Source organism: Diospyros lotus, chromosome 10, assembly GCF_014633365.1.
Source record: "Diospyros lotus cultivar Yz01 chromosome 10, ASM1463336v1, whole genome shotgun sequence".
NCBI lineage: Eukaryota > Viridiplantae > Streptophyta > Magnoliopsida > Ericales > Ebenaceae > Diospyros > Diospyros lotus.
This window is the reverse complement of record NC_068347.1, coordinates 34,854,759-34,871,347: the sequence shown is the minus strand read 5'-3', so window position 1 is coordinate 34,871,347 and position 16,589 is coordinate 34,854,759. Positions and strand designations below refer to the sequence as shown.

At 32.6% G+C, this 16,589-nt stretch overlaps 1 protein-coding gene across 4 annotated transcripts in view; it reads left to right on the top strand.

Annotated features, from left to right (window-relative positions):
• Positions 1–16,589, top strand: part of LOC127810801 (disease resistance protein RPM1-like) — a 64,008-nt gene that overhangs the window by 18,539 nt on the left and 28,880 nt on the right. The window contains exon 2 of one of the 4 annotated variants that reach the window (XM_052350353.1): positions 9,574–10,362. The exons of 1 other annotated variant lie outside the window; for it this stretch is intronic. In XM_052350353.1, the coding sequence (XP_052206313.1) occupies positions 9,574–10,362 (789 nt within the window). Of the gene's footprint in view, positions 1–9,573; positions 10,460–16,589 lie in introns of all 4 variants that reach the window. 2 more of the 4 variants (XM_052350356.1, XM_052350354.1) reach the window with 2 other exon arrangements.

The window sequence follows — 16,589 nt, the reverse complement described above, 5'->3', positions numbered from 1 at the left end:
TCCGCGATTCACGCCGGCACCCCACAACTTCCATTAATCACACAATCACCCCCCTATAATAATTACAGAAATGCCCGAAACTTCTAAAAATCCCACAACTTGATTTATTTTAATTTTTTTCTTTTTCCAGAAATTCCTAAATAACAAAATTAATTATCTTAATTTCTTATTTCCTTAAAATCACATAATTTAATTTTATTTACTCACAACCAATTATTTTAATATTTCTTTTAATTTAAATTACCTCAAAATTAATTTAATTTACCATATACGGGCGTTACAAATCCTCCCCCCCTAAAAAGAATTTCGTCCTCGAAATTCGTACCTGGTTAGGCAAACAACTGAGGATGAAGTCGCCTCATCTCCTCCTCTAGCTCCCAAGTAGCCTCCTCAAGGGTATGTCGCTGCCACTAGACCTTTACATAGGGAATCGTACGGTTACGGAGCACTTTTTCTTTCTGATCCACAATGCTAGCAGGCAACTCGGTATATGACGCATCCTCTTGCACCACGAGCGGATGGTAGTCAATTACATGCCCAGGATCTGCCACGTACTTGCGAAGCATAGAAACATGAAAGACATCATGTACGTGGGCTAACTGAGGGGGTAAAGCTAATCGATAAGCCAACGGTCCGACTCGCTCAAATATCTCAAACGGTCCCACATAGCGAGGACTCAATTTGCCAGATACTCCAAAGCGTCGAACACCCCTCATCGGCATAACCCGAAGAAAAACATGATCACCCACCTCAAACTCCAAATCCCGGCGTCGTCTGTCAGCATAACTCTTCTGACGGTCCTGAGTTGCATTCATCCTAGCTCGAATCAACTGGATCTTCTCTGATGTCTGCTCTACCAACTCCGGTCCAAGCAATGCTCGCTCCCCAATCTCGGTCCAACAAAGCGGTGATCTACATGGTCGCCCGTACAACGCCTCAAATGGTGCCATCCCAATACTGGCCTGGAAGCTATTATTGTAGGCAAACTCCACTAGCGACAAATGGTCATCCCAGCTCCCATAGAAATCCAATACACAGGCGCGGAGCATATCTTCCAAAGTCCGTATGGTCCGCTCCAACTGCCCATCAGTCTGAGGATGGAAAGCTGTACTGAAAGTCAACTTTGGGTGGGCCCACAAGATAAATATATATTATATTATATATAATATCACGCACAGCCTCTCCCTCTCACTCTCCCTCTCGACAATTTGTATATATATATATATATATATGATATATAAATATTAATATTAGCAGAGCGCCTGAGAGCCCCAAAATCGTTCTATGTATATATACATAGATGAGATACATGTATATATTGTAGATAAATATAATAATGGATAATGATTAATTAATATTTAAAAGTGATTAAAATAAATTAATTTAATTAAAAATAAAAAAGATTAGATAATTTTTTATTTTAAAATAAAATTATAAAAAAATAAACATTCAAAAAAGACTCACTAAATCAAAGATATTATCTATATATATATTATAACAAAACAGTCGTCTAATTCTTTTTTCGTCTATTTCTAGTTTCTATTTTGATATTTTATTATGTTTTATTTATTTTTTTTGGTTTACTCGAAATGGAATTAAGCCTAAATTTATGATAACTACAAATGGAATTAAGCCTAAATTTATGAAAAATATGTAGTTATTGGAACTTGTAGATGATTTTTTTCTTGGTTGAATGATGTTTGGAGAATGAATAAGTATACTGGTATATAAAGAGGCTTAATTAATGAATAACAAGCAATTACCTTTTCAATTTTCACTGCACCTTTAAGTGTGCAGTGAGTTATCTCGAATATCACAATAATTAATTGTTGCCATAAATCAAAAACTATGTTCATACATACTTGCTGTTGCTTTTTCAATTTTCACTTATTGCATCTTTGCTGTAATTTTTTTTATATTTGCTATAATTTAATATTTTTACAGATTGAAATTTAGTATTTTTCATCTTTGTTGTACTAATAATAATTTAATCCATGCTAATCTTAACAATATTAAAAAAAAAAGATTTCTGTGCAAATATATGCAAATAAAAAAAGCTAAATATATTATTTAGAATATTTAATTATAAAATACATATATTAATGCATAATTTTATATTTTTTTATTATTTTTTATTAATAATGGTTAAATTTCTAAAACTGGTTCATTCCATAATTTTCAAATTGGTTATAATTTTTTATTTTAATTTATTTGTAATGTGTAGCTTTACATATTATAGAGATTGTAATCCTACGATTAAGGTTAGTTATATTGTCTATTTTTTTTTATTTTAATATGCATATTTACTGATAGTATTTTTGTTGTAATTTTTTCGTATTTGTTGTAATTTATTATTTTTGCATATTAAAATTTAATAATTTTCATCTTTGCTATAATAATAATAATTCAATTCATACCCAATCTTAACAATACTAGAAAAAATTATTTCTGTGCAAATATGGAAATTAAAAAGGCTAAAAATATTATTTAGAATATTTAATTATAATATACATATTGATGCATAATTATATATATATTTATCTTTTTTATTAATAATGGTTACATTTCTAAGAATGATTACATTTTTATATTCATAATTTTCAGATTGGTTATATTTTTTTATTCTAATTTATTTGTAATGTGTAGCTTTGCATATTACAAAGATTGTAATCCTCTTATTAAGATTGGTTATATTGTCTAATTTTTGTTATTTGAATATACAAATTTACTGGTAGTATTTTTGTTATAATTTTTTCATATTTGCTATAATTTAGTATTTTTAGATTGAAAGTTGGTATTTTTCATCTTTACTGTAATAATAATAATTCAATTCATGCCTAATCTTAACAATATTTAAAAAAAATATTTCTATGCAAATATATCCAAATAAAAAATGCTAAAATATTATTTAGAATATTTAATTATAACATACATATTAATGCATAATTTTATATTTTTTTAGCATTTTTAATTTTTTTTATTAATAATGGTTACATTTCTAAGAATGGTTCATTCCATAAGTTTTAGATTGATTATAATTTTTTTATTCTAATTTATTTGAAATGTGTAGCTATGCATATTACAGAGATTGTAATCCTTTAATTAAGATTGGTTATATTGTCTAATTTTTTTTCTATTTTTATTTTAATATGCAGATTTACTGATAGTATTTTTGCTGTAATTTTTTTATATTTACTGTAATTTAATATTTTTGCAAATTGAAATTTAATATTTTTTATCTTTGCTATAATAATAATAATTCAATTCATATCTAATCATAAGAATATTAGGAAAAATGATTTCTGTGCAAATATATCCAAATAAAAAATGCTAAAAATATTATTTAGAATATTTATTTATAACATACATATTAATGCATAATTTTACATTTTTTTATTAATAAATGGTTACATTTCTAAGAATGGTTACGGTTTTTCATTTCAAAATTTTCAGATTGGTTATATTTTTTTATTCTAATTTATTTGTAATGTGCAGCTTTGCATATTACAGAGATTGTAATTCTCTTATTAAGATTGGTTGCATTGTGTAATTTTTTTTTTATTTTGTAGATTTACTGATAGTATTTTTGTTGTAATTTTTTTATATTTGCTGTAATTTAGTATGTAATAATAATAATTCAATTCATGCCTAATCTTAACAATATTAAAAAAAATGATTTCTGTGCAAATATATCTAAATAAAAAATGCTAACATTATTATAATCGAATCTATATCTATATCTATATATCTATTATAACAAAACAACCATCAAATTCACAACCATCAAATTGAATCTGCACATTGTTGTTGTCTGATTCTATATTTCAACCCGAAATTATGTGAAAAAAATGTTGGCAATACCTTTCTAATGATATACTTTACAACTGACAAAACATGTTTTAACATGAAGGTATTCAATTATTTTTTAATATTTGTTGCTATATGCATAATTTAGCATTCAATTATATTATGAAAACGTTTCTAATATTTTTTAATTGTGTCCATAATATGCAGAATTGGAATTAACTGAAGAATAAATAAAGGGTTATACTCTTATGGAGATAGAAAAGATACTAAGAAGTAGTGAAAAAAGTTTGTGAGATTTTCAATCAATGTCGTTCCCATATGCAGAACATTTTTCCCGCTATCAAAATAGACTTATACAAGATGAATTATGGTACAACAAAAATGCCCTGTCCCAATAGCACATTAAATTGGTGTCTAATCTGATTGATGAGCAACGACATGTCTATGACATTGTGATGGATGCAGTGAGGTTGAATAGAGAGGTGGTATGTTTTTTGTATTGGATATGGAGGATTTGACAAGACCTTTGTGTGGAAAACTCTACCCGCAACTTTGAGATCAAATGGAGAAATCGTGTTAAATGTAACATCGAGTGGAATAACATCTCTCTTTCTACCCAGTGGTAAGACTGCTCACTCTAGATCTATTTGCAATTCCACTAAATTCGAATGAAGATTCAACTTGCAATAATAAACAGGGAAATCCTCTTGCAGAGTTAATAATTAGAAGCAGTCTTATCATTTGGGACGAAGCTCCTATGATGAATAAATATTACTTTGAGGCTTTGGATAAGAGCATGCGAGATATTCTACGATTTAGTAACCCAATGAGTTCAGAATTACCATTTGGAGGGAAGGCAGTAGTCCTCATAGAGGACTTTTGACAAATATTACTTGTGATTCCAAAAGGTACTAGAGAAGATATCGTGCTTGCAACCATCAATTCATTGTACCTATGGAGAAATTGTAAGGTATTGAGATTGACAAAGAACATAAGGTTCCAACATGTTGAATTTAATGAAGACTTGATCAAATTAAAGTCTTTTTCTGAATGGATAGCAAGCATAGGGGATTGAACAATTGGTGGTCCCAATGACGGTAATGTGGTTATTGATATATCGGACGACCTGTTGTTGAATGCATCAGATGAGCATGTTGTGTCAATCGTGAACAACACGTATCCGAACTTTACTTCTAATGTCAATGAAACTGAATATCTTCAAGGTAGAGCTACACTAGCGTTGACTTTTGATGTTGTGGAGACTGTCAATGAGTACATGATTTCGCTTAATGTAGTTGAAGCAAAGACATACTTAAGTTTAAACACAACTTGCATATCATATTGCAATGTTGATCTTTTACAAGATCTTCACACACTTGAATTTTTAAATGCAATTAGGTGCTTTGGGGTGCTGAACCATGAATTGAAGCTAAAGGTTGACACTCCGATTATGCTGTTGAGAAACATAGATCATTCCGTAGGGTTATGCAATGACACTAGGTTGATTATTACAAAAATTGAAAACCGCATTCTTGTGGCAAAAATTTTGATGGGCAACGATGTTTAACATAAGGCTCTTATTCCAAGAATGACATTGACCCCATTTGACCCTAGGCTGCCTTTCGAACTACGAATGAGGCAATTCTCTTTTATTGTGTTGTATGCAATAACAATCAACAAAAGTTAAAGTCAATCATTATCTCATATTGGGTTGTATTTGAAGAAATCAGTTTTCAGTCGCAGACAATTATACGCAGTTGTTTCTAGAGTTACAAATCGCAAAGGATTGAAAATTTTAATTTGTGACAAAGATGGGGCTAGACAAATTCAACGACAAATATAGTTTTTAAAGAGATTTTTCAAAATTTATAGTAATTTTCTCGAGATGTATTAACTTTTTAAACAAATATATCACATTACTATATTTATTTCTTAAGTTTTTATTATTGTCGTATTTATTTACACATAAAAATTATAATTATTAATTTTAAATAAATTTAATACATATAAACTTTTATATATCGCACCGGTGATGAATTAGTTATATGTAATACAAGAGGTGATATTTCTACCCTTAGATGAGCGCATGAGCGAGGCACAAGTCTCTATCTACTCTTAAAGTGGGGTATTTCAGCCATGTGATGTGTTGGGAGACTTGAATTCAAATATTTAATGATGAATGGACTATTTCTTCGTTCAAGCATGACCCTTTTTAGAGCATGACCCTTTTTAGGGACCTATGTGGCTTAAGCTTACCCAATGCCAAAATTGAGAGATAGTCTTTGTACCAACGATAAAGTTATTTATTTTTGGTTGAAATGTTACGAATTTAAAATATTATATATAAAAACGATTCTTTCTCAACTTTTATAGAATAATAAAGAGTGTGGTTATCTTGAAAAATCCCTATTTTTGGGGGGTAGTGGAAGTTCAAACTTTGAATTATTGACATATTGTGGCAAGTGAAAATTCAAACCTAGCTAGACCTTTGAACATTCCATAGCTCTCTATCAAAGGCAACCCAACCAAAATAAAGCTAATTAAAGGCAATGGGGCTGTCTGTCTTCCTTTCCCTTTGTGTGGAGGATATGATTCTAATGTTGCTTTCACCACATTTTTCTTCCTATATAATATCACGCACAGCCTCTCCCTCTCGACAATTTATATATTTAATATTAAGAGAGCGCCTGAGAGCCCCAAAATCATTCTATGTAGATATACATATATGAGATATATATGTATATATGTGTATATACTAACCTGATGTATAAAGGAAATTCCTTGTACATTTTTTCTCATATATGAGCCCTAGTGATCTTGCATTGTTTTCTTGTACTTAAAATGCTCAAAAAGAAACTATCTTAAGCTTGAATCCAGAGCACAAAAGGCAGATTCACAAGAAGCTCACAACTATAAGCAAAATGGGTCACTCTTTGCATAACATGATACCATAACAAGGGCCACAATTAGATGACAAAAACCCATAAAAAACACAAGTCTTCTGCAGTTTCTATCTCAAATTCAAAAGCCTAACTAAAGAACAAACAGATCTAGAGTGTTCAATGTTAAGTTCACACATACCTCAGTGAGTATATTAACTATTGGCAGTTCCCCAGGAAATTTACGGCTAGGCATTATCTTATGAGTGTGCTCCTGTACAAACTTTGTGACTACCCATTTACTTCCATCTTTGACTGCTAGCCTTGTCATAGTCTTGCACCCTTCTCCTGTAATTGGCCTTGGTGAAAGAACCCTGTCTTTTCTAAGCACATGTTTTGCTGCACGAAATCCTTCTCTTGAACACACAAAGTCCCGACCAATGATAGCCATATGACATTCTTTGTCCGTATGATGAAACCTGTACGCTTGGCATATTCATAATAGAAATCTCTGGCATCATCTAAAGATGAAAAACTCATGCCAACAAATGGTTCAAAATGACCCACATTCAAGTCATTAAGCAGTGGCTCTGTGAAGCTTAAATTGTCATTAAGAGCACCATTTGAATCACAATCATGCAATAGTTCATCCCCTCTGGCTTCTTGCCCACTAAAGTTCTCAGAAGTTCCGTCATCATAACCCTGGTCAGTTTCAAAAGAATCATATCCGCCAGAGGTGCCCACCATTAAGCTGCTAACTCCCTGTAGAAAGCATTACAAGGATTATGTTAAGAAATTGGATCAACAATAAACCACAAGTAAACCAATCCACTACAAACGAATACAAGATTTATGTGAAACACTCAAATTGGGAAAAATACAAGTAAAAAGAACAAAATATCACTAATCAAATATTGGTAATGCAAAAATGATTTAAGTATAACTAATTCTAAAGTATTAGACACTTATTTATAGTTTTAAAATCATCTATAAATATACACAGAAAAACATATTTTGATTAAAAGATGATTAATGAAAATATTCTTTCAAATAAGATAAATTTTACATAAAATTAAATTTGAGAACATCGTAATTACAATCAAATTCAAAATTATAATCATTGTCAAATTACAAGTCCCAACCTCAGTTAAATTATGGGGAAGAGAATGAAAGTACAAGCTAGCTGATGCGAAGGAGTTGCTTCAAGAATTCAAGTTAGATGATTAGAAATACTTATTTTATGTTGTCTGCAATTTCATTGCAATTTAGCCCCAACGCATCTAAAGTTTACCATCCAAGAAATTTTCTAGCTCCTGCTCTCCCATCCAAGAAATTCAACCAAAAGAACTGCAAGGGAAAAAGAAAAAAGAGCACAAGGCCCACTCACCAACAGAACACTAAATTAGTGCTCAACATTAATTCGGTGTCAAAATACACTTTAATGAGTATATTAATTTGGTTTTAGGTATAAATTTTAATCATTAAATTTGGTCTTGAGTGAATAATATAACACCAAATATCAAATTTGTTTTTGATGTTATTTTTAATTTTATCTCTCTTTCTATAACTTCAAAACAAATTATTCTCTTTATATTCTTTATTACTTTTATTATATTTATATATTTTAATTAATAATTAAAAATATAAATTAAATTATTATAAAAAATATATACCGATATAAATATTTTATTAAAATCTTTAAAATGAGTATAATATTGAAATATTTTAAAATATTTAATATATATTATAAATACAATGTTAATATAAAATGAATTACCATTGTTTATGTATATAAAAAAAATTTATTTCAATAATTACTCGATAGAAAGATAATATTCTTAATACAAAAACTCAATAATATAATAAAAAGTAATAATATTCTTATTAACTTAAATTAAAAATATATGATGAAAATAGAAAAAAAGTTAAAAAAAAAATATGGTTTAAAAATAAAATATTTTCTATACTTAATTCTAAAATGACGTCAAATTTAATGTTAATGTTATACACAGAGATGCTGTTGGAGTTGGAGATACAAATATTTTAATAAGCCGTGGGTAAATATTAATAGATTAGAGAAATTTTTAGAAATCAATCATAAATGGAATTGAATTCTCCGTAACCACGCAGCCACCGCTGGCTCATGATTATAACATTTCACCCAGCCAATAGTGATGTCACCTAGACTCCTACTCCTAGCTAGCTCCCATTAAGTAGCTTATCTAATAAAGTTTGCACTCAGTCAGCAACTATCAAGTCAAGTCGTGCCGACTAGTAGTGACTAAGACTTGGCCAGCCGCCCACTCTAATCAGACAAGTAGGTGTCCGTCTCTATCTGTCTTCAATTCTCAAGCCTGCAGTCACCGCCTGGGGTCTGCGCCTTACTTTGAGAAGTCTAGACGGAAGGAGAGACAGACTTTGACTAGTCAAGGAAAGACATACTTTCACGTGTCAAGGAAAGTAGGTCGATTCAGCGACGCCATAGCCTAATTGAGGAGAAGAAGAAGAAAGAGCTAGATTTCTCCAGAGTAATGGGGTATTGCGTGGTAGATTCTGTGATCCTAACTTTGGCACCACTGATAATCAACGAAGCGAAGCTTTTGAGCAATGTTCGTCGAGATGTTGCGACCATCAAAGCTGAATTGGAGAGCATAAAGTCTTTCCTAAAAGACGCCGATCTTAGGGTAGAAACCGGAGATGAAATTGCCATGGTTTGGGTGAAGCAGGTTCGGAAACTGGCGTATCGAATCGAGGATGTGATCGATGAATACCTGCTTGATCGAGGAAGAAGGCGTCGTTTCGGCAGTTTATTCCGCAGAGTAAACATAGCCTCTCAGATTCAAGACATCAAATAGACTATTGGTGAGATCAAGGAGAGGGCTGACAGGTATGGATTCAGTGTGATGCAGGGATCAGGGAGCAAGAGAATTGAACGGCCGTGGCATGATCCTCGAGTGGCTTCCCTCTTCGTCGAGGAAGATGAACTCGTGGGAATTGAATCCAGCAGAGATGCATTGACCGGGCAATTGATATCCAAAGAGTCGAAGAGAGTGGTGATTTCGGTAGTGGGGATGCCTGGAGTGGGCAAGACCACCCTTGCTAGCAAGGTCTATGGAAAGCAAACCGTGGCCGGACACTTTGATTGCTGCGCTTGGGTCCCTGTCTCTAGATCATACAAGTGGGAGGAGATACTCGGAACAATGCTGAAACAGTTTTACCAATCCGAATTAAGGGAGTCTACTACACCTCCAGAAATTGATGTTATGGGCCAGAATTCACTCCTTCACAAGCTGAGGGAATTTCTAACTCACAACAGGTATCTAATTGTCTTTGATGATGCATGGACAACAAGCTTTTGGGAATTCATCAAACATGCTTTGCCCAGAAATGGGAAAGGCGGCAGGGTAATCATCACCACCCGCAGTGAGGAGGTTGCGGTTTTCTGCAAAGAATCGCCATGGGATCATATCCACTGGCTTCAGCCCCTGCCCGAAGAGAAGGCTTGGGACCTCTTCTGCATGAAGGCCTTCCAAAGGGACTTCGAAGGCCGCTGTCCCCCTGAATTGAAGGACGTATCTCTTCGAATAGTTCAAAAATGTGAAGGATTGCCACTTGCTATTGTGGCAATAAGTGGTATTCTGTCCATCAAAAACAAGGTTGCATCAGAATGGAAGAGGTTCTACGATAGCCTAGGCTGTGAGTTACAAATGAAACCTGCCCTTACAAGCATCTCAAAAATTGTGTTGCTTAGTTACCATGATTTGCCCTACTACCTCAAATCCTGTTTCTTGTACTTTGGCATATTACCTGAGGATTACTCTATTAATTGTGGAAGATTGATCCGATTGTGGATAGCAGAGGGCTTCATTGAAGAACAGAGAGGCAAAACTTTAGAAGAAGTTGCAGAAGAGTACCTGACCGAGCTCATCCATAGAAGCTTGGTTCAAGTGTCACGTAAGAAACCTGATGGGAGAATTAAAACCTGCAGGGTGCATGCTGTGGTGCGAGAGATCATCGTGACAAAGTCCATGGAGTTGAACTTCTGTCACGTTTTAGGGGCGGAGAATTCGAGTTTCAATGATATTACTCGGAGATTGTCAATACATATGGATTACAATTTGGGCAACGTTCTTTAAAGGGTTAAGATATCCAAGATTCGTTCAATTTTTGTTTTTCGAGTGGCTAAGTTGCCAGAAAAACCTTTGATGAGTACACTGGCAAGAAATTTTAAGCTTCTGAAAACGCTAGATCTTAGTGATTCTCCTTTGGTTCAGGTTCATAAAAAAGTGGGAAATTTGTTTCATTTGAGGTACCTGAGTGTAAGGCATACAAAAGTGACTGTGATTCCCAAGTCAATTGGAAAGTTGCACAACTTGCAGACTCTGGATTTAAAATATTGTCTTGTGCGTGAGCTACCTTCTCAAATCAACAAGCTCCATAAGTTGAGGCATCTTTTGGCATTTAACCGTGACAATTGGAGTTTTAGTTCAGATTCCATTAAAGGGGTAAAGATGCGAGGAGGGATTGGTTGTTTAGAGGAGTTGCAGAAGCTATGGCTTCTGGAGGCAAATCATGATGCAGTCAGCTTATTTAAAGAGCTTCAGAATTTGCAGAAGCTAAAGAAGTTGGGCATATGCAAATTGAGAACAGAAAATTGCAGGGATCTTTTTAACAGCATTCAGAAGATGAAATATCTTAAATTTTTTATAGTATGCGTTATAAGTGAACATGAGATTTTGGATTTAGATTCAGTTTTTGCTCCACCTGAATCTCTTGAGCGACTCGCCTTGTGTGGATGTTTGAAAAAGTTACCATGCTGGATTGCTCAACTTCAAAATCTACAAGATCTACATCTACATTGTTCAGGTTTGGTTGATGATCCAATACATGGACTTCAAGCTTTGCCTAACCTACTAATGCTCTCTCTCATTGAAGTGTGTTATGGAGAGCAACTGTTTTTTGAGGCTGGATGGTTTCCAAAACTCAAGGGGCTAAATTTTAGTTCTCAGAGGGGATTGCGTTCAGTGATAATAGAGGAAGGGGCATTGACTCTTCTTGAAGAGCTAATAATTGGGCCATGTCCGCAACTACAAGAGGTTCCTTCAGGCATCCGTCACCTTAGGAAACTCACAACTCTTCTCTTTTTTCAAATGCCTACAAAGTTCATAAATAGAATGCTTCCAGACAAAGGCCAAGATCATTGGATTGTGGAGCATATACCAAATGTTAAGTTTGGTTTCAAGCATCAAGGATTGAAGCACAAATCTGCTCTATGGGAATTCCAAAATTATGAAAGTGACCTAAAATTTAAGGGTCAATGAAGCTCAAAATGAAATTTTTCACTGACAACCATCTCTTCTTCTGTTTGCAATTGAGGCTTAAATAAAAAACTCAGATCATTTATGCAATCATTTATGCAATGTTACAGAATGGACTCACTAACTAGTTAGGAGATTATTCAGTTCAAAAGAGATGTATATTTTATTTTTGATAATGTTGTAGAGAGTGAATTTAGAGATTTGTTGAGAAAACAATGCTCACAAATTACACTATTAGATGGTATAATAAAGTATACTATCTCTACCAAAGACAAAATCTTCATATAACTAACTCTGAATGGCCAATAAATGGAGTTGATATCCCCTTTAAATGCAAGTTATACATTATGTAAATGAAATCTAAACAATTAATCCCCCCTTCCTCCCTCCAAGAACAGGTTCTTGGCATCTAAATGGCCTACTCAGCGAAATTTTGGGTTGACAGATAATGTTTTTAGGTGTTACAAATGATTCTAAATTTAGTATGATATTTCCGAGGTTACATTTCCATTATGCAATATATGAATTAATTCATTCGGAAAAATTACACTGCGACTAGAAAGCCATATAACTTAATTAATTTCTCCGCTCTAACTTAGTTAATTACATGCATATCATCTATTTAATTAATCATATACGCATACATAGTCTAACTGCATTCAAGGAATAATATGATGCGCGGGGCCTCTGGGCACTATTGCTCGAGGAGGGAAATCATGGAGATGGAATTAGGGGAGATGGTGGCCTGCATGTGCAACCCAATGGCAGGAGGGAGACATTCACACCATCTTAAAAATCATCGCCAATCCACTGCACCAAATTAGGTGCAAAGTAACAGTGTTTTGGTACTTTTTCTATTTTTTAATTCTCAATTATTGTTTAATTTAAAAGTTTATTTATTTCTTATTCAATTTTACTACTAAAATTAATAACTACAAATTACGTACTTTTAACCAAAAAAAACATTTAATAGTAAATGTTAGAAAAAGCAAAATTACACTTGTCACAATTAAGAAAATATTACATTCAACATCACAATGTTAAAAATAATATTACATTAAAGTGTCGTCGTTGCTTATGTAATAATTTTTTTTAATAATTTTTTTTTTAATTTTTATGTTGTTATTTGACTAAGTTCGTGTTGATAATTAATAATCATGATTGTGACTATTGTATTTTATTTTTAATGACTAATTTTATTTAAGTGTGTTGGGTGGTTATTAATTTTTATTTGATAATTATACATGTTAGGTAATTCCATAATTTATTACAAGTGTTAAAAAATATTGGTAATTAAACGATAGGAGATGTAAATATATAAAAAGGGATATAATAGGAATTAAGTTTTTTTTTTTTATGGTTACATTTAAAAGATTAAATTTTTATCATTAAGGTAAAAGAGTTAATTTTCAATCATAAAATTAAAAATTTTGTAAAAATATTGAATGGCATATGAAAGGAATAAGAATTTTTGTGTAGTTGAAATCTAGGGGCAAATTGGGAACAAAAGTTTTGCACTAAATATAGTGCAAGAGAAATTCTATATGCACTCACTCTTTTTATTCTCTACACTCACACTAAAAAATATCAAAGGAGAAAAAGTCATTTTTACCCAGCTGCCCATCATCGCCGACAACCCAAGCTCCCATTGGTGGTAGCAACGAACACGGTCGCCATCAGCTTCCACCTTCCACCCATCATCGCACCCACTTTCCTTTCTCCTTCTTTCTCTCCCATTGGTGTCGCTTCCACCTAAGGCTGCGGCAAACATTGCCGCCATCATTGCACCTGAACCCTAAGGTTCGAGGTGTGTTCAGACGCCACGATGATGGAGGCCGTTGGTGGCTGCAAGTAAGGGTAAAAATGACTTTTTCTCTAATGTGGATTAGAAAGCAAAAAAGGTGAGTGGATATAGAATTTCCCATAATGCAATTGCATTGTTGCACCAAATAACAAATTTGATGCCAAATATGGTGCTGGATTAGAGATGCAATAGTGGACATTTTGCACCAAATTTGAGAAATGGGTTGGAGATGCTCTTAGAATTAGAAGAAAAGAAAGACAAACAAAAGAATTTTTAGATCAAAAAAATAGATTGAAAAGTAGTGCATATCTAAACAGAACAATGCATTTCTGTTAACGGCAATTGACAAGCAACGATAATGGCTTGGAGATGACAAAGGCAAGAATATGCCAAAGGGAGATGAAGTCAATGAGGGTTTGGGGATTTGGCCAAGGAAAAGAGGCATTTGCCGTCATTATTTTGATTTTTTTTTTATTTTTTGAAATATTTAATTATTAAATAAAAAATAAAATAATTTATAAAAATAATATTAATAATTATTTGAGTGATAAAAATAAAATAATTGAAGATTACGATAACTGATCAAATAATTTAAATTATCAAAATTACTAAATAATTTAAACACTAATTTATGATAATAATATAAAATATGATAATAAAATAATTTAAATTATTACATCAAATTAATATTTAATTTAAAAATATAATTATTGAGTCTAAAGTTTTGTGCTAACAAGATACTTCAAATATTCTAACCTATTTTTCTATGAGGTCACTCTATTACTGTTTTATTAGAATTATTTTATTGAATCACTTCAAAAAATTTATCTTATTCAATTTTACTTATATTGTATCTTATTGAAATAATTTTATTAGAACACTTCAGAAATTCTACCCTATTACATTTTACTATTAAAACATTTTATTGCTGTGTCTCATTAGAATTATTTTATTTGGATATTTTTTAAATTGTACCTTAAAATAATATTTTATAAGACACTTTTAAAAAAAATATCCTAAAAAGATTGTCCCAACAAATGTTTTTTTTGTTGTAGTGAATTCAGATACTAGCCATCCTCAAATTCAAGTTCCTTCATAATTTTTATTATATCTTCAACTTGAATAGTCATGAATTTTGCATGTTCCTCGAGACCTTTAAGCATCCCATTTAACTGTTGCTGGAGTGATGTAGATCTTTCTGTTTCATGCTGTAATTTATCATAAAGTTCCTTATCTTCTTATCCTTCTCTTCCTGCAAAAAGATTACAAGTCAGCTGCTACAAGTAAGAGTTAAGCTGAAAATGTAGAGGAAGTATAACTAGGAGCATCGTCATAATGCAAGAGACATACTCTAGACCTTTCTTGTTCTTGAATCTTGATATAACAAGAAACATTTACATGAAAAAGCAATAAGCACCGTATTCAACTTTTTTTTTTTTTCTTGCTGAGTAAATTCTAGAGCAATCGCCCAATTATGATGGGCAGATTAAGCCAAAACCTAGACCATCTATATACAGTTCGGAGCAAAAATGGATAACCCACAAATTTCTCAAGGATCAACAAAGGCCTAATTCAGAAAATACTATACTTGGAAGTTCAGGTTTTCTTGATATTCCACTGTATATCCAGATCGATGATCATGATTAATACAATCTATTGAGCCTAAATCGTCACTGCTGGAGCCCAAGTGATCTTGCATTGTTTTCTTGTACTTAAAATGCTCAAAAAGAAACTATCTTAAGCTTGAATCCAGAGCACAAAAGGCAGATTCACAAGAAGCTCACAACTATAAGCAAAATGGGTCACTCTTTGCATAACATGATACCATAACAAGGGCCACAATTAGATGACAAAAACCCATAAAAAACACAAGTCTTCTGCAGTTTCTATCTCAAATTCAAAAGCCTAACTAAAGAACAAACAGATCTAGAGTGTTCAATGTTAAGTTCACACATACCTCACTGAGTATATTAACTATTGGCAGTTCCCCAGGAAATTTACGGCTAGGCATTATCTTATGAGTGTGCTCCTGTACAAACTTTGTGACTACCCATTTACTTCCATCTTTGACTGCTAGCCTTGTCATAGTCTTGCACCCTTCTCCTGTAATTGGCCTTGGTGAAAGAACCCTGTCTTTTCTAAGCACATGTTTTGCTGCACGAAATCCTTCTCTTGAACACACAAAGTCCCGACCAATGATAGCCATATGACATTCTTTGTCCGTATGATGAAACCTGTACGCTTGGCATATTCATAATAGAAATCTCTGGCAGCATCTAAAGATGAAAAACTCATGCCAACAAATGGTTCAAAATGACCCACATTCAAGTCATTAAGCAGTGGCTCTGTGAAGCTTAAATTGTCATTAAGCGCACCATTTGAATCACAATCATGCAATAGTTCATCCCCTCTGGCTTCTTGCCCACTAAAGTTCTCAGAAGTTCCGTCATCATAACCCTGGTCAGTTTCAAAAGAATCATATCCGCCAGAGGTGCCCACCATTAAGCTGCTAACTCCCTGTAGAAAGCATTACAAGGATTATGTTAAGAAATTGGATCAACAATAAACCACAATTAAACCAATCCACTACAAACGAATACAAGATTTATGTGAAACACTCAAATTGGGAAAAATACAAGTAAAAAGAACAAAATATCACTAATCAAATATTGGTAATGCAAAAATGATTTAGGTGCAACTAATTCCAAAGCATTAGACACTTATTTATAGACTTAAAATCATCTATAAATGTACACAGAAAAATATATCATGATTAAAAGA